Source organism: Lampris incognitus, chromosome 3 (assembly GCF_029633865.1).
Source record: "Lampris incognitus isolate fLamInc1 chromosome 3, fLamInc1.hap2, whole genome shotgun sequence".
Lineage (NCBI taxonomy): Eukaryota > Metazoa > Chordata > Actinopteri > Lampriformes > Lampridae > Lampris > Lampris incognitus.
The window spans coordinates 104,818,514-104,837,180 of NC_079213.1; the positions used below are offsets into that span (position 1 = coordinate 104,818,514).

General features: G+C 47.9%; 2 protein-coding genes and 1 long non-coding RNA gene across 3 annotated transcripts; 2 read left to right on the top strand and 1 right to left on the bottom strand.

The window, feature by feature from the left end:
* Positions 1–1,553: 1,553 nt before the first annotated feature.
* On the top strand, positions 1,554–9,750 carry LOC130110325 (uncharacterized). Its single transcript, XM_056277400.1, has 3 exons — positions 1,554–1,909; positions 7,226–7,531; positions 8,178–9,750. Exons 1-3 carry the CDS (start codon positions 1,565–1,567, stop codon positions 8,892–8,894), a joined length of 1,368 nt encoding a protein of 455 aa, XP_056133375.1. The 5' UTR covers positions 1,554–1,564; the 3' UTR covers positions 8,895–9,750.
* LOC130110326 (uncharacterized) lies at positions 1,764–7,360 on the bottom strand. Its single transcript, XR_008810036.1, has 3 exons — positions 7,223–7,360; positions 6,977–7,118; positions 1,764–1,901 (listed from the first exon to the last, which is right to left on the bottom strand). It is a non-coding gene; the product is annotated as an uncharacterized LOC130110326 (long non-coding RNA).
* A 4,267-nt stretch (positions 9,751–14,017) lies between the features above and the next one.
* Positions 14,018–17,388, top strand: LOC130109949 (uncharacterized protein K02A2.6-like; the record flags this gene model as incomplete). The annotated part of the gene is made up of 3 exons (XM_056276913.1): positions 14,018–14,220; positions 15,396–16,491; positions 16,804–17,388. Coding segments are annotated over exons 1-3 (1,884 nt in total), but the record flags the coding sequence as incomplete, so codon positions are not given.
* Positions 17,389–18,667: the final 1,279 nt, after the last annotated feature.

Sequence of the window (18,667 nt, forward strand, 5' to 3'; positions counted from 1 at the left end):
GGTGATGAAAACAATAAGCAACACATTATGGGATTGGTTGCTCAATTCTTCTCTCCCCAAAGGCTTTTTTTTGTAAAGACGGAGAATTTTAAATCTTTTTTTTTTTTTTTTTTGGTCGAACACATGGAATCATATGTGGTCATTTTGCTCTGGTTTGTGCTGCATGATCAGAACCAGAATCAGAAACACTTTATTTCCCCCAGCCCACAGCAGTGCAACACAAAGACAAAAACACACGTCCAAAAACTACAAGAACACACATATCCAAACTAACACATATATCTAAAACTAAAAACAAAACAAAACAAAAATCACTGCATGGGCTAGCAGTTAGCTTAGCCTGCCCTGCTTCTGCGTCCTGTCAGACTGCCCTCGGTGTTTCCTCTTCGGGCGCAGCTCCGGTCAGGGCCGTGGTCCCTGGGCCCACAGGGTGCAGCAGAGCAGGCTCCCTCAGCTGATCCAACACTAGCTCTCCCAGTCGGACACCTTCGACACACCTCCCCGCACTCCACACGACGACACTAAAAACACTGTCAAGGCTAGGCGAGGCCGCCGCCAGACCGCCCTCGGTGTTATCAGAACTGCCGGTCCATGGGCTAGCAGTTAGCTTAGCCTGCCCCGCTTCCACGTCCTGTCAGACTGCCCTCGGGGTTATCAGAACTGCCGGTCCATGGGCTAGCAGTTAGCTTAGCCTGCCCCGCTTCCACGTCCTGTCAGACTGCCCTCGGTGTTATCAGAACTGCCGGTCCATGGGCTAGCAGTTAGCTTAGCCTGCCCCGCTTCCACGTCCTGTCAGACTGCCCTCGGTGTTATCAGAACTGCCGGTCCATGGGCTAGCAGTTAGCTTAGCCTGCCCCGCTTCCACGTCCTGTCAGACTGCCCTCGGTGTTATCAGAACTGCCGGTCCATGGGCTAGCAGTTAGCTTAGCCTGCCCCGCTTCCACGTCCTGTCAGACTGCCCTCGGTGTTCCCTCTTCGGGCACAGCTCCAGGACGGGCCGTGGTCCCTGGGCCCACAGGACACAGCAGACCAAGCTCTCCCAGCCGATCCAGCGCCAGCTCTCACATTCGTCAAACACATGCAAACTTAGACACGGATTTGGACAAAGACACTGCATGGACGGTACTGGGTGAGGCCGCTGCAAATGTGAATTTGCACTGCCGTCTCTCCACTTGAACCTTTGAACACAGTTTGAACCTTTTTCAAAGGTTCAAACTGTGTTTCTCTATTCTCCTCGGCTCAGAGAGCACAACACCGCCGCACACCCTGTCACAGATCCAAGTATTGATCTTTCGTAGGGCAGGGTTCTCTGCTGCTGAGCCACAGTTCAAATAAAATTCCCAATCCTCGGTTTCAACCTTTAGAATGAAATGATTATGGGAAAACAGCGAGCCACAGCGTGGAAAAGAAAGACCAAGAGACTAACAGACGCAGTCAGACTGAAATACCGAGAGACCGCTAGTCAGACAGGGGAAAAGACAAATAGAGAGGCAGTTAGTCTGAAAGACTGGCAGGCAGCCAAACACACACACACACACACACACACACACACAGAAGGACAAATATGAGCATGATTATGGCAAGCCGAGGCTTCTGCCTTCCGTCTCAAGCCACCATCCATGAGCTGTTCTCTGTAGCGAGGGATGCGGGTATTGTCCCTGACATCTCCCTGGACCCCGTCCTCCCTTCTTTTTTCTCCCTGGATTCCTCAGCCTCCGTGCAGCACCAATACACCTCAATACAGCGGAGCATGACGGAGGAGCAGCGCACGGCCTTCCGCTACAACCTCACCTCCACCCTGGGAGGGAGCGGCGGCGGCGGCGGCGGCGGCGGCGGCAGGGTGACCCATGGAGGAGTTGGGGTCGTTGCTCTGGCCCTTTCCATTCTCTTTGACCAAGTGGCTGAACAAGTAGGAAAAAAAGAATTAATTCCCGTACTTTTTGAAGTAGATCTGGTTTGTGACTAAGGGCTTGCACTTACAATAAAAGGGGTCATTACTTTACAAGGAAATCTGCCCTCTGTGGCATAGATATAGATGGTCGTGAGGTTTCCAGACATGTGTTTTTTCATATTGCTCAGGCAATGGAGATACTAGTGTGTGCATACGTGATATTTCTTTAATGAGTCCGGGCAAGGGAGAGGTGATTTGCTGGGTGCATAAGACCAACTGATAACAGGATTTTACTGTTCGATCTAGAAAGCTGCTGGGATAGGCTCCAGCATTCCGCGACTCCGACTGGGATAAAAGGCTTGGATAATGGATGGATGGATCTAGAAACCCTATTGTCATTAAGCTCCATCGCTATCCATAAAGTCTTTTTTTTTTAGAGGGATTTGTGTTGAATAACAGTGCAAATCAGCTTATTAAAGCTGAAATTTGCAAAATTTCTCTATTGATAAACAGTGATTTTATCCATCTGGACGATGGAGTCAGGTTCCACAACACTACCAGTCCCCTTTACCATGGTTGGGATCACTCTCCAGTCTCCATATACCGCTGTTGAAATGTTTTGACCAGGTAGGACGAACACTGGTGCAGCAGCAAACACACACGTGTTGGAAGAAAGACTGAAGAAGACTGCTGACGTGGCCATGACAGTCAATATGACTGCACAACAGTGTTCCCCTATAGTGTGATGTAGTTTGTAATACGTTAGACTGTCTGTGGTGGTTTACTGCTGAGCTGACGGCACACCAGCCACAACGGCTGCTACACTTGGTTTATAGTCCCAGAAAATCAGTGTCAGTGGGTCTGTTTCTCTCTGCCTCCTACACCCAATAGTCTGGTCAGTTAAGGGCAAATATGGGGTCAAGGCTGCAAAAAGTCATTCACATTTGAGCCAATGTTTTTCTGTTAATTTAGGGTCCAATAAAGAAAAAAATGCAAGGAGCCCAAAATTTTAGGTGGGGGAAGTCTCTGAAATGGCCACGCCCACTTTTTAGGCCTGGAAATCAGTATCTCGGCTCCTGAATGTCGCAGAGAGCTGATCATGGGCTCAAAAGAAGCAGAAGCACCACATTTATATAAGCATTATGAACAAACATATACCCCAAAACCTTTACTTTTTCAGGTATTTACAAAAAACTAATTTTCACTGGTCACATACATGGTCACGCCCACTTTTTAGCCCTGGGACTATATCTCAGGCTCAGCTCTCGGAGGTTGCCCCGAGTTGATATTGGGCTCAAAAGATGTGGAAATAACTATTTATATTAGTGCTCTGAACAAATATACTGTATGCCCTAAAACCTTCACGTTTTGAGCTATTCATGAACATGTTCTTTTTTCCATTGAATTGATCAGCAGCATGCAATCAACTTTAGCCAAATCTGTGCAAGAAGGCTATACAGTTTGTTTGAGTAAAAGTGTTACATCTACTCATGGAGTGCTAGTATTCAAGTTGACTCTTTGTTATAAGAGGAGGAACCCAGTAACCACCAAAGAAACAAAGCAAACCATGTGAGGTCCAAAAAAATCTTTATTTTAACCTCACACATCCCATCAGACTGGATTCAAACACTTGCTGAGGCACTTGCAATAAATGAGACATTTCATCCCTCTGCCAGCACAAGAACATGAGGTACACTTATTAGATCTGCAACTACACACCCCTGTTACTTGAGACAATGTATCTCTTGTGGAAACTGTGCTCCACTTGACGAAGAGTTCCTCTCCTTCGGTAGTCCAACCCCATTCAATGACAGGGGGACAAGGGAGTTGTAGCAGGCTGTTTCCCCACAGCCATCCTGCCTGGAATGTAGCTCTCAACAGATGCTGTAGAAGCGCATCCTGACTTGGGGGTAGGTCTCTCAGCTCATCATTAAGTGAGTGCTTGAACAGCTGGAATCTGAGCTCATCTATACTGACACAGTTGTACAGTCCAGTCTTGTTGTACCAGCTCATTACCCAGGGCTCAATAACTTCCATGCTTTCCTTAACTGTCTCGATACTAGGGCAGCAACTTAGTCCTCTCAAAGCAGCAGTGAGTTCTGTGGACTTACTGTGGTTTATCCAGGCTTTGTATTGAGCAGTCTTTGAGTGGCCAAAGAAGGCGCTCACAGAATCACAGCCACTAAAAGAATGGAACACAGGCATGGCATCGGCCACATCTCCACCAAGCTTCTTGTGTGCTTCTGTGATTGAGTAGAATTGGCGTTTGCCAGGAACTGCAAAGTCAACTATAAGTTGCAAGTCATTACATACTGATAGGAACTGTGTAGTGAACCCTAGTAGGATGACTACCACATCGGAGTCGACTGTTCTAACTGTAACTGACTTGATCCCCTTGTTTAGCATGTGCATCACATGGCAAACGATGCGGTTGTCAGCCTCCTCAAGCATATCTATGCTGTCATAAAGCTGGATCTCGAAGCTTTCGCCGAAGTTTGCAAGCACCTTTCTGCCGTAGGTGATGCTGAACTCCTTGTCCCAGTTCCACGCTTGTGCCTTAGCAATCCTGGCGAACATTAGATTCAGGGCTACTTTGTTGTCTACATTAGACAGAAAAGCTTCAAAGAATTGCTTAGATTCTGGCATGGTGTCATTCTCACTGAAAGCCATCTGTGAACTACCTGCTGATCCCCGGTTCTTCCTAGTCGCAGTCTTGATACTCATATTCTGGTAGAGGTCAGCCACAATGTCAATACGATTGGCTTTCTTCTCATGACCGATCCTGGCAATGCTGTTCAACACTTTGATTACAAAGTCTTGGAATGTCATGCCTTTGGTGAGAGACTTTGCCATGATTCGTACTTGCACAGACAAATCTATCACAAGTCCTTCTGAGGATGTAGATTGAACTTGTACACCGATGTCCTTAAGAATTTGAGACTTTTGGCTATGATAAATATCTCCATCCTTTGTTGACAAGGCGTCGGGTAAACCTGAAATTGAAATGAATAGTTAAGCTAAGTGTAACTCTTGGGCTTACTGTCAAATCAATTAACTTGAATGTGAAATTGAATCAATGAATATCACTGTATTAAAAATCTGGTAAGACTTAAGTAACATCTAAAATATTTGAATAACTGACTTTATATCAATTAGTTTCACCTGTGAATTCACCACCAAATAACTTCCTTGTCTCTTCTTCTCTTGATCTGCAGGCCTCCTTCAGCTTTGCAAAGGTTCCTTTGGGTGGCTTGATTGCAGGGCTAGCGAGTTGGACTTTTGCACATGAACTTGGGAGTTTCAGGGCATTTCGTGAGATGGTTGCATTGACATCCTTCTTACTTAATACAATTCGCTCCTGCACAAACTGGTCATGCTGAGTTTTGCCGACTGTAAAGACAAAACTGGAGTCTTTACTTATGACATCTGGGAAGGGAATGGATGAGTTCAACCTCATGAACTGAGCTTCATCGAACGGGTTGGTAAGGATACCCTGGTACACCTTGAGTGTGTGGCTTGAAAATGTTTCCTTGAAGGAATCCAGCATTTCTTTGTGCCCGTGTGATGGATCTTGACCTTCGACCTCATCTAGGTAGCGCTGGATTTCGGGTAGCGCAAGTTCGAGTTTCCTGAAGAACTCTTGATCTTCCCGATTGATGATATCGACATATCCAGTGTCAGACTTGATGACCTTTATGTTATGTTCCTGCTTTTGATCACATGCAATCTTTGAGAATGGGTTGTCTCTGGTGTTTACTGTGAAAGAGCCTGAAAGAAATTCCTTGAACAAGTATGGGTGTCTCCATTTGAGCTCTTTGAGATCCTGAAGAAACACTGATGCCCATCTGGCATAGTGTGTATGATCAAGTGCAAAGAAAAGAGGAATGAGCTGCTCAAGTGCACTGATCATCATGATGAAGTTTGCCTCTCGAAAGGATCTTATGAAGATAAGAACCTTCTTGATTGTGTCAACAACATTGTTCCAGTAGTGAAACATGGGGCTGTTTTCATTGGCCACCCAGTTACTCCAAGTCAAACTGTTGTCCTCTAGACGTTTTGCCTGAAATGCTTCATCTCTCTTCTTGGCCAGCACCACAGCCAGGAGTTGAATACAGTATCTAGCCTTCTTTATGGAATTCACATCGCAGACAGCAGTTGTCAGACCTGTGATATTCAGATTAGCTGAGGTTAAGATGGTATCAAGGCCAGTTCCTTTTATCAACTGCCCAACACAGACAAGAGAAACCTTCTCAAGGTGCAGCCCACCCATGAACGCGAAGTATGAATGAGAAAACTCTTCCCCCATGGCCCACTGTATCATCTTCTTGATGGCATAAAGGGGCTGATCGGATCCACCCACTGCAACCTGGCCTGGGTTAAGATATCTTGTGTATGATACTGCTATTCTCATGACATGGAGCTGAAGACAACTAAGATATTTTCTAAACTCATGATTCGTGTGTGTATTGTGCTTCATGCTTTATAACATAGGCAGCGAATGAGATTCATGTCAAATATAGCTTTTTACAACCTTCAGGAGCTGATACGTGAAACGTGACCAGTAAAAATTAGTTTTCTTAAAATATCTGAAAAAGTAAAGGTTTTGGGGTATATGTTTGTTCATAATGCTTATATAAATGTGGTGCTTCTGCTTCTTTTGAGCCCATGATCAGCTCTCTGCGACATTCAGGAGCCGAGATACTGATTTCCAGGCCTAAAAAGTGGGCGTGGCCATTTCAGAGACTTCCCCCACCTAAAATTTTGGGCTCCTTGCATTTTTTTCTTTATTGGACTCTAAATTAACAGAAAAACATAGGCTCAAATGTGAATGACTTTTTGCAGCCATTTTGCCTTAACTGACTAGACTACAACTATATCACAACACTGTTCTTCTGGAGGACTGACTGTCCAACACAATCATCACATCATCACCACGTTTCATATGGATAAAATAACACAATAAAAAGTCATTGAATGCAGCTTTAAAGCGACATTCCTGAAGATTTACATGCAATTTTTTTAATACTTTCTATTGCCGATGTATTTAAGACATAAGCTTAAATGCTTTCATAGTTGCTCACTTACCGGAATGACTTCCCCTGGAAAAATCATTAGCCTTTAGGGTCATCTGGTGTGTTATGTCTTCAGAAAGCAGCTGAATACATACTGACATATCAGCACTGGAAACTTTGGCTGGACCTTTGGGATTTGGAGTCCTCTAACATTGCTGCAATAAGCATAAACCGTATCACCAGAAGTATCATCAGCAAAGACGACATCCTTCAGGACTGGAGTTTTTACCTAAATATATTCATTTTAATGATTTCTCACCAGGTGCGGTCACGGGGTTCTTCAATGGGGGGATCATCAGTCCATGGATCCCAACCTCGGATGATCTTTGGTATCAGAAGCTCTTCCAGAATTGGCGAGATCATTCAGAGCTACCTCGGCCAGATCCCTGAAATAGCCAACAATCAGGACAAGATGGCCGAGACCACCGAACTCTATGACAACTTGCTGAAACTGGAGATGATCGACCACTTTGAGAGGATGACCAACAAGAAGAAGAGGATGGGCTCAGAGTCCATGAAGCAGTGGCTGGTCGGGGCAGCGGTTCATCTACACATTAGGATCCACCAGGTTAGAAAATAGAAAAACATGCGTGAAAACTACGACGAGAAAGAAATAACTGAGATTTTAGAGGACATTTTAAGTGTATCTTTTTTAAAGGTAGGGTGTAGACTAGTATATAATGTTTTAGGTTCTGCCCAGTTATTCTCTTCACATGTCTATCATGCCAGGCAACATGTGTTTGTGATGATTTACATAAGATGCATTGTGAAGAATCGGGGACACGTGGAAGTATATAGACTAGTTTTCCAGTCACGGAAAACACCTGTAAAATGCTTAACTTGATTCAATGTCTTGGAAATATCCTGGAGGTCATGCAAAATTATAAAGAAAGGTTATGAAATTGTACTTTTACTTGCTGAAAATGCTTATTTGTAGGGTGGTTTGTAGCTGATATTGAATATTTTCATCGATATTTTTAGCCGCTGAGATGTGACATCAGTGTGTTACTTTGTTACATGCATAAAAGAACATTATAATTGAGATGACACCCCCCCCCACCCAGCCAATCTAAAGGGTTCATACGGTCTTAAAAAATCTTGGTCTATGAGAATAATTATGGATGATAACTTAATTGGCTGCTAATATCATTGCTCTGTGTCAGCCAAGTACATTCCCTATTCGATTCTGAAATTCATTTTTCCATTTCAACTAGGTTCGCCTGAACTCAGTGCCGCGAGGCTCGGCTGAATCCTTGCGTCTCTCCTACAAGACAGGGTTCTCCCGCCTGATGCAGGGCTACACGACGTACCTCCGCAGAAACATCCAGGAGACCGCTCCCACTGCAACACCCGGACCAGCTACCAGGAGGGCAGGTGGTCGACGCCAAGCTAGCGCTAGCAGATCTAACATGACCGGCTTTAAAAACACCACCCTCAGCAAAACAACATATACCACTGACCCAACCAGACGGCTCGTAGACGTAAGCCCAATTCGCCCAAATAACACAAGCGGTCGACTCAGTCAGACTAACACAACTGCTCCAACAGCTCGGACGATAAGAACTCTCAGATCCAGCGGATCCAGTGAGGCCACTGGACCAACTTGGCCAAAAGGAAGTGATAAAACCACTGTGGGCTTGGTTAGAAATGAAACCATCATTGCCGGTGCACCTTCTGTGTCTAGTGTAGATAGCAGAAAAAGGAAAACTGCCAGTCAGGGCCTGTTGGTTATTGAGCCCCTGAGAAATGTGAGTCACAGCGTGCAGCACCATCCCTGCCAGTCCCCTGCCATCGAGCAAGCCCTCGTAACTCGCATCATCGACACCCAGGACCTGGAACGCAGCCGGGACTTCTTCCTGCACAGCGAGAAGCTCTTCAGCAGTCTGCTGAGGCAGAGTAATGACTTCGAATTGAAGACGCAGCGGCAATGAAAAGCATGTGATTAAAGGCACTTTTTCTGGTCTCGCCTACATCCTCATTTCACCAAGGGCCGTGGATTGTCCACGAAATAAAAGCTGGACTTTCACCAAGTGACATCAGAACTGAAAAAGCCCTTCCAATGAGCGGCGAAACCTTCGACCTTTGTCAACTCTGCAGTGACAGACCAGTATATATAGTATATAGTATGTATATATATATATATATATATACTATATGTGTGTGTGTGTGTGTATTTGCTCCTACTTCAATTTGATGTGGGATTAAAACTGATCCCGATCCGACCTACCAGTCTAAAACTGTGACCATACCAGCATAACATTGTCACCGGCATGCTCACAGTCACTTTAACAGTCATTCCCAGTTTATTCTTGGACGTGATAAGGAGCCAGTATGGGCTAACCCTGGTGATAAAATGCAGTTTGCAGTTGTTTCTAATACAGACCTCGTTGTTGCACTTATAAAAGTAATTCATACATTAGCCTGCAGGGGGAGACAAAATACTAGATTATATGATCCAATAGATGACAGCATCCAAGGTTCAGACAAATGGCGCTCAGAGACCCACCAGTCCTGCCAGGGCTAATCAACACAAGACTGAGGAGAAACACTGGGGTCTGCAACTGAAATGATCATATTAAGATGACTGCCTATATAATATTATTGCATCTAATTGTAAAGATTTTTACACGCAGACTTTGTTTACCTATCTGCTCCTTTAGTTGATTTTACAGTGCAAAATTCGGAGCCAATTGATTTAGTGCTTTCTTACATTGATAAAAAAATTGCATATTACAATTAAAAATGACTAAAGCACTTTATTATATTTTTCTCTGAAAATAAAGCATTACAAACTGTACTGAGATATTTGAGTGCTGCTTTTGTGTGTTAGAAATGTGACACAAATGAAGTCAAGTCAGGCTTATCTGTATAGCCTAAAATAACAAGGTAGGCCCAAAGGGCTGCACAATCAGCACGGTATATGACAATGTACGACACCCCCTATCCTCGGTCCCTCGACTAAAATAAGCAAAATCTCCACAAGAAAAAAACCTTATCAGGACGAAATGGTAGAAACCTCAGAGGATGGATCCCTCTTCTGAAGATCACTTTAAAAACTCAATCAAGAGGTTGAATTGAACCACAACGGTGCAGATTAGTGGTTTCTTAAAGCCACCACATCAAAAAAAAAAATTTGTTACGACCCCAAATTGATTATTTGCTGGTTAGGCCAGACATTTTGCCCACTTATATGCTACCAAGCTACAAGGTACTCAACGAGCCCATCTCAGACGTGGAGAGGCCCTTTATTTAGCTGTTTCTAATGACTCACATAAGGAAGTACCTGGATCTGGATGTGGCCAGGCTTTGTTAGCTGACCTAGTTTCTGAAAAACAGATCCAGCTAGCTCAATACACACAATGAAATTGTACGGCAAATATTGTGTAGCTTGAGCATGCACAGTTGTAAATATTGTGTAGCTTGAACATGTCCAGTTGTAAATATAAAAAAAGGTTATACTTGCAAACCGCCATCTAACCTCTGTATGTATCTTTTTCTGAACCAACCAAATTGCATCCGTGTTGCAAGCAATTTGCAGGGGGTGTCAGATGGCGCAATACCGGAGCAATTCAACGGCAAGTGACAAAAGTTGTATTGTGCAACACGGCTTTAGGTCACTGCTGCAAATTTGATCACCCCGCCAATTATTTCAGCCCAATCTTCAAGACCGGCCAAACAGCCAGGGCCCACCGAGAGAACCCCGGCTTCTCTGGCTGGACAGTCCATTGATAATGGACAGTAAGCTGAGACCACGGTATATGACTAAATTCATAAGCCATGACATCACAGGCATGTGACATGTAGCTTAGCCCACTGGGCCAACGGGGCACTCGGCCTCTCATCTTTTTGTCGAGCTGCCTCTCGGTGACCCATAATGAGTCCAGCTGTCACTGTGTACACAGTGGGAGCACAGCAAACAGCTAACCACACATCTAATCGACCTCTGCACTTGGGTTTTGCATGTGTGTGTGTGTGTGTGTGCGTGTGTGTGCATGCTACTTTGCAGCCTGGTATGTGTATGTGAACAAGCAAAGATTTTTCTGCAGCAGATCCACACCATGTGGAGTTAGAACGACCAAGGCGGTCATTTTGACCGTTTTGGATTTTCAAAGTTTATTAACTTGGTGGAAAAAAATATTGTCGCGTTGCGCGCCGGCGACAAACAGTGACGGAGACGAAGATTTCAGTTCGGCAGCAAAAAAAGCTACAACTCTCATTTTTCTACTGATGTCTCTCTCTCTCTCTCTCTCTCTCTCTCTCTCTCTCTCTCTCTCTCTCTCTCTCTCTCTGTGCCCAACCTCCCCTTCAAAACACACTCCCCCACAAGTCCCTATATGTGCGTGTGTGTGTGTGTGTGTGTGTGTGTGTCCCAGTGCTACACTGCCCCCTGTCCTCGAGGAGGACATAGCGCTGGGGACGCCTGCGCGCCCGCCTGGGCCTTTCGTGCCCCTGTGGGGGTGGGGGGTGGGGTAACCCCACAGCCCAGACCAGGGACCACAGCTCCCAGCGGCGTGGTGTGGAAGGGTGACATGGGCCCAACGTGTCGCCTCTCTGGAGAATGCTGGGAGGTGGTGCAGAGGGAAGGCGACGCGGGTCCAGCGCGCCGTCATCCTTCAGGGCGCTGGAACGTGGTGCGGAGGGTCGACGTGGGCTCAGTGCGTCGCCCCCCAGTGGAGTGCTGGAATATCGGGTGAGAGGGCGACACGGGCCAAGCGTGCCGCCCTCCGGGTGCAGGCTAGCCGCCTCCACAATATGGAGCCAGGCGGTCCCGGTGCAGCATGACAACCCACCCCCTGGGTGCCACCTGCACCCGATAGACCACCGCCCCGACTCGCTCCACCACTCTGCAAGGCCCCGTCCACTTACTCTCCAACTTGGGCGACCTTCCTTTGGTTCTCTTTGGAGCGTACACCCACACCCTCTCCTCTGCCTGGAAGTCCGCTCCTTTTGTGTGCTGGTCGTACGCTCTCTTCTGCCGAGCCCCAGCATCCTTGACCTGCCTCCTGGCAAACTCATGCGCCACCTCCATGCGGGCCCTTAACTGGTCTGCATACTCTGGCCCCGGCATATCCGGGGGGCTGGCCAAACATCAGGGACGGGGGTGTGCGCAGCTCTCGCCCCAGCATCAACAGGGCTGGTGTACATCCTGTTTTCTCCTGGACCACCGACCGACAAGCCAAGAGCACCAAGGGCAGCTGGTGGTCCCAGTGTTTTTGGTCCTTTGCCACCACCAACGCCAACTGTGCGTCCAGCGTGCGGTTAAACCACCCCACCAGGCCACCACTCTGCGGGTGGAGCGGTGTGGTCCGAGTCTTGTGGATGGCCAGCTGCTGACACATCCCAGCGAACAGCTGCGACTTGAAGTTGCGCCCCTGATCCGAGTGAAGCTCAGCTGGGACCCCGAACCGACTGAATATCCCCTCGATCAGCAAGTTGCAGACTGTCGCCGCCTCCTGGTCCGGCACAGCGTAGGCCTCTGGCCACTTAGGGGAAGTATTTCATTGCGACTACTACATAGTGGTTGCCATGGGGGGGGGGGGGGTGAGGGAAGAGCCCAACACGTCCACCGCAACCCGGTCCATCAGGTATCCCATCCTGTACTGCTGCAGTGGCGCATGGCTCTGACCCGGTGGACCCTTCCGGGTGGTGCAGCGGTCACATCTCCTACAGAAGGCCTCAACATCCTGCTGGCAGCTGACCCAATAAAATGACTGGCGGACCTACCTCAGCGTCTTTGTCGTTCCAAAATGGCTGACCCCCGGTGGCCCGTGCTGTGCCTCCAACACCTCTGTCTGGCGCCTCCTGGGGACCACGACCTGCCACCTCTCTCCGGTTGTCGCCAGCTCCAGCCAGTGCCTCCACAGCACTCCATCCTGCATCTTCAGGCCCTCCAGCTGCGACCAGAGGCCCCTCACCGTTGGGCTAAAGGGCATGACCCCTGACCACTCTGGGCAGCTGCCTGCCTCCACCCACTGGATCACCTGGGCCAGGTCCTCCTGCTGGTCCTTAGCCCAGTCAGCGGTGTCCTCCAGCAGCACCACATGGGCACCTCACCTCCACGTTCCCCAGACATCGTTCCTTGGCCTCCATCCCGGAGCACTGTGCACACCCCTCATCACAGGGCCGCCTGGACAGTCCATCAGCGTTAGTGTGACTCTCACCTTTTTAATGCACAATGGTGAACTGATACTCCTGCAGCTGTTCAATCCACCTGGCCACCTGCCCCTCTGGCTCCTGGAATGATAGCAACCACCGCAGTGAGGCATGGTCTGTTCTAATGACGAACGGGAGGCCACACAGGTGATGTTTAAAGTGTCTGACCGCCTCCACCCCTGCCAGCAGCTCCCGACGTGTCACGCAGTAGTTCCGTTCTGCTCCAGAAAAGGCACGGCTGTAGTAGGCGACCGCCTGATCGCCCTCTGGAGACAGCTGCAGCAGAATCGCCCCCATGGTATCAGCACTCGCGTCCGTGTCCAGTACAAAGTCTCCCCCGGGCTTTGGGGCAACCAGGACGGGGGTGTCGCACAACACCTGTTTCAGTGTGTTGACGCCTGCTACCGCATGTCACCCCAGTCAAACCAGGTGTTCTTGTTGGTGAGACGGTGGCAGCCACCGTGGCAAAACCCTGGACGAACCGACGTTAGTAGGACGCCAATGTTATGTATGGATGAGGCTATTCTACCAGTGACCACTAGGTGGCACCTGTATTCTATATTGCTGTTGTCTGGGTTGTAACCAACGGAAGAAGAGTTCCTAGTAAAGCGTGGAAATGAACAGCCGTGTGTGCGTTGTGGTCCCTGCATCGTGTGTGAAATTGTTTACACCATAGTGTTATTAGCCAGCTACATAATATAAATTGGCGTCGAGATGTGGTGTAGAAACTTTTAGGCACCAAAGTAGCCGTGAAAAGGGACGTTTTCTACTTGTTTGGACGAAGTCATCCACGCAGTTGTAGCTAATGCTAGCATGGCGCTAGCCAACTGACTAAACTTGCTAGCTGATGATGAGCAGTGGCAGCGGAGAAGAAAGGGAAAAGGAACCAGAAGGACGCATCATGGCGGGAATTATTGGCGGTATGGAACCATTTGAGGAATCCGGTGAACAATGGGCTGCGTATATTGAGCGTTTTGAGAATTATATCCTGGCTAATGAGATCAGGGATGCTAAGAAGGTGCCGGTTCTATTGAGTGTGATAGGGCCAAAGACCTACGGATTGTTGCGCAGTCTGATTGCTCCAGATAAGCCTGGGGAGAAGACGTATGGTGACATTGTAAAGCTGTTGAAAGGACATTTCGCCCCCAAACCGATAGTGATAGCAGAGAGATTCCGTTTCCACAAGAGGAATCAGGAGGACGGTGAGTCGGTGGTTCAGTATGTTGCTGTGCTTAAAGGACTTTCCGAGCATTGTGAGTTTGGTGGTTACTTAGAGGATGCACTACGGGACAGGTTTGTTTGTGGAATGAAAAGTGAAACGGTTCAGAAGCGCCTGTTGACCGAGGACAATTTGACCTTTCAGAAAGCGGTCACTTATGCAGTTTCAGCAGAAACAGTGGCGCGTGACGCACAACAGTTGAGCGGCTCGTTAAAGGTAAATGCCGTTCTCTCTCAAACATCCCATGCCAAATGCAGGCGGTGTGGAAAGACAAATCATAGTGGTGATAACTGTTGGTATAAAGATAGAGACTGCCATCAATGCGGCAGGAAAGGCCACATTGGTCGCATGTGTAAAAGTAAACCCAAGAATGACTATGGCAGAGAGAGGAAATACAGAGAAGGGAAACCGGAGTTTAAAGGCAAAAGCAACACATCCAAACACAGTGGGAGAGACAAGAAGAAGAAAGTGCATTGTGTGGAGGCCAGTGACAATGAAAGTACAAGTGAAGGGACTAAATCTGACAATGATAACAATTGCCATGTTATGCACTGTTTCGTAAGGGTAAATATTCACGTATATCTGTGTTACCTGAAATAAATGGTAAGAAAATTGAAATGGAATTAGACACAGGGGCTGCTGTATCTTTAATTTCATGGGAACAGTATAAAAGTACAATGAAAAAGGTGCCATTGCAGCCTACTGATGTAGTCCTTAGGACGTATACAAGTGAACCTTTGTTACCAGAAGGGGTTATTAACGTGAAAGTAAACCTGAATAAGCAAACAGCTGAGTTACCATTGTATGTTGTAAAAGTGAAGGCAGCGCCACTATTTGGTACAGAGTGGCTGAGAGCTATTAAGCTTAACTGGAAAGACTTAAAAACTGTGTATGGTGTACAACTTGAAAAGAAAGACAGTTTAGATGCTGTACTAAAGCGGCACTCTGCGGTGTTCTCGGATGGGTTGGGTTCAATGAAAGACATTAAGGCGAGAGTGACTCTTAAACCTGATAGCATACCCAAATTCTGCCCACCATGTATTGTGCCCTATGCTCTGAGATCCAAAGTAGAGGCTGAACTGACCCGCCTCACTGACCTTGGCGTGACCTCACCAGTGGAGCATAGTGACTGGGCCACACCCGTAGTTCCTGTCAACAAGAAGGATGGCACGGTGAGACTTTGTGGTGATTTCAAAGTCACCCTCAACCAAGCACTCTGTGTGGACAAGTATCCTATTCCACGCATTGAGGATCTCTTTGCATCGCTAGCTGGAGGTCAATGCTTCAGTAAACTGGACTTGTCAAACGCATACCTACAGATGGAAGTAGTGGAGGAGTCGAGGAAGCTACTGACTATTTCCACACAAAAAGGACTTTTCTGCTACAACCGCTTGCCCTTCGGTATTGCGTCGGCACCAGCGTTGTTCCAGAAGGCTATGGATCAAGTGCTCGTTGGATTGCCATTCACGCACTGTTATCTCGATGACATTCTGGTTAGTGGGCCAGATGAACAGACCCACCTGAAAGCCCTGGACGACGTTCTCATGAGACTGGAGGAGTATGGTCTCCATGTCAAAAAGGATAAGTGCATGTTTTTCCAGGAGTCAGTAGAGTATCTAGGTCATATCATCGATGCTGCCGGGCTCCACAAGTCGCCAGAGAAGGAACGCGCTGTTGTGGAGGCACTGGCACCCACCGACGTTAGCCAACTACGCTCGCTCCTCGGAATGATAAACTACTATGGACGTTTCATCCCGGACCTGGCAACCATCCTGCAACCACTGAACGCACTGCTGCACAAAGGGAAGAAATGGCAGTGGACTACAGCTTGTGAGGCAGTGTTCCGAAAAGTGAAAGAGCTCATGGTATCTCAGAAGGTGCTAACCCACTACAACCCTGAGCTGCCCCTCCGTCTAGCCTGTGACGCTTCACCCTATGGGGTAGGGGCTGTACTCTCTCACGTCATGCCTGATGGTGTAGAGAAACCTATCGCTTATGCGTCAAGAACACTCAGCAAAGCAGAGCAGAACTACACCCATATTGAGCGAGAGGCGCTGGGGATAGTCTTTGGCATACGTAAGTTTCACCAGTATCTCTATGGTAACAAGTTCACTCTACTCACAGACCATCGCCCGCTGACCTCCATTCTCAGTCCAGTGAGGAGTACGCCGTCGATGGCCGCAGCCCACATGCAGCGCTGGGCGCTCCTCTTGTCAGCACATGATTACACTATAGAGTATCGTAAGGCTTCAGCACATACTAATGCAGATGGACTGTCAAGGTTGTCACTTCCGGACACTCACGATGACAAGATAGACACCGTAGATGTGTTTTACATGTCACAGTTAGACACACTACCAATCAGTACCACTGATATCGGAAACAACACTAGATCTGACCCTACACTGTCTCACGTACTAGAGATGGTCACTACTGGACATTTTCCAAACACAAAAAACACAGATACTGAACTGTCTGTTTTCCTGACTCGTCAAAATGACCTCACAATCCAACAGGGATGCCTCATGTGGGGCACACGAGTGGTAGTGCCACCCAAGCTACGGCCCCGGGTGCTCAACGAGCTACATACAGCACACCCAGGGGTAGTGAGGATGAAAAGCTTGGCACGGTCGTTTGTGTGGTGGCCAGGTATTGACTCTCAGATCGAGCTCCAGGCCAAATCCTGCCACTCATGCCAGCGTAGTCAGAAAGAACCGAGTCTTGCCCCTCTACATCCATGGATGTGGCCTTCCAGTCCTTGGGAAAGGATTCACATGGACTTTGCTGGTCCATTTGAAGGACACATGTATCTTGTGGTAGTAGACGCTCATTCTAAATTGCCCGAGATGCAAATCATGGATAGCACCACAGCAAGCAAGACCATCACAGTACTGAGGGGCCTTTTCAGTCGCCACGGCCTTCCTCACATTCTCGTAAGCGACAATGGACCCCAGTTCTGTTCTGAGGAATTCGCCACATTCCTGAAAGCCAATGGAGTCAAGCACATTCGCTCAGCGCCGTATCACCCTGCTACGAACGGCCTGGCCGAGCGCTTTGTACAGACTTTCAAACACGCCCTCAAATCCTCCAGGGGCGCCGCACCAGTGCAACAGCGGCTCAACACATTCCTGTTGACGTATCGCAACACCCCGCACGCCACGACAAAGGAACCGCCGGCTATGCTGTTCACAAGGCGCATGCTACGCACGCGACTGGACTTTCTCAAACCCAGTGTGGCTGGGGTTGTTCATCGCTCTCAAGACTCACAGCAGCAACGCCGTCAACAACACTCCAAGGCCAGACACTTTGCAGTCGGTGAGTCTGTCCTTGTTCGTGATTACCGGAAGGGGGAGGAAAAGTGGACAAAAGGAGTTATAATGACTCAAACGGGACCAGTGTCATACGAGGTCAAGGTGGGAGCACAGGGAGTGTGGAAACGCCATGTGGATCAGATGTTGACTCGAACAGAGCAGGCACACGTGGACGCTGCCAGCTCTGCAGTCCACCTTCCTACCAGCTTCCCTATGTCACCTCAACGTAGTGCTGGTGGTACTACACGTCACCTCGGTACCCCTGCATCTCACACTGATGAGAACACTAATCCAGTTCCAGTGGCTATCGAGCCCACGGAGACACCTCACTCCAGTGAACCAGCTGGTGCTGGACCTACTAAGATAGCGGAGACTGTTAGACACTCGCGCTATCCGGTGAGACATACTAAACCACCTGCACGTTACTCTGCTGAGTAAACACATTGATAATGTGGTAAAGAGACTGAGACTTGTGAGTATAAAAATACTGGGAAACAAATACGGGGTCTGAATGTATACCGGAAAATAACATTGTTTTGAATGTACTTTTGGGAAGTAACATTACGCCTTTGTCACTTAATCTTTGTTCCGGGAAGTGATTTTTGCATTGTTGATGTACAACATATTTTAGTTGGGAGATGTTATGTATGGATGAGGCTATTCTACCAGTGACCACTAGGTGGCACCTGTATTCTATATTGCTGTTGTCTGGGTTATAACCAACAGAAGAAGAGTTCCTAGTAAAGCATGGAAATGAACAGCCGTGTGTGCGTTGTGGTCCCTGCATCGTGTGGGAAATTGTTTACACCATAGTGTTATTAGCCAGCTACATAATAGCCAAGCCCAGAAACGCCCGCAGCTGTCACACGTTTTTGGGTGTCGGCCAGTCTCGGACCACGTGAACCTTGTCCTCCGCTATCGCCACACCATTTCCACTGACCCTGTGGCCCAGGAATGTGACCTCTCTCCTCAGTAGCTTGCACTTCTCCGGGTGCAACTTCAGCCCTACTTCCTCTATTTT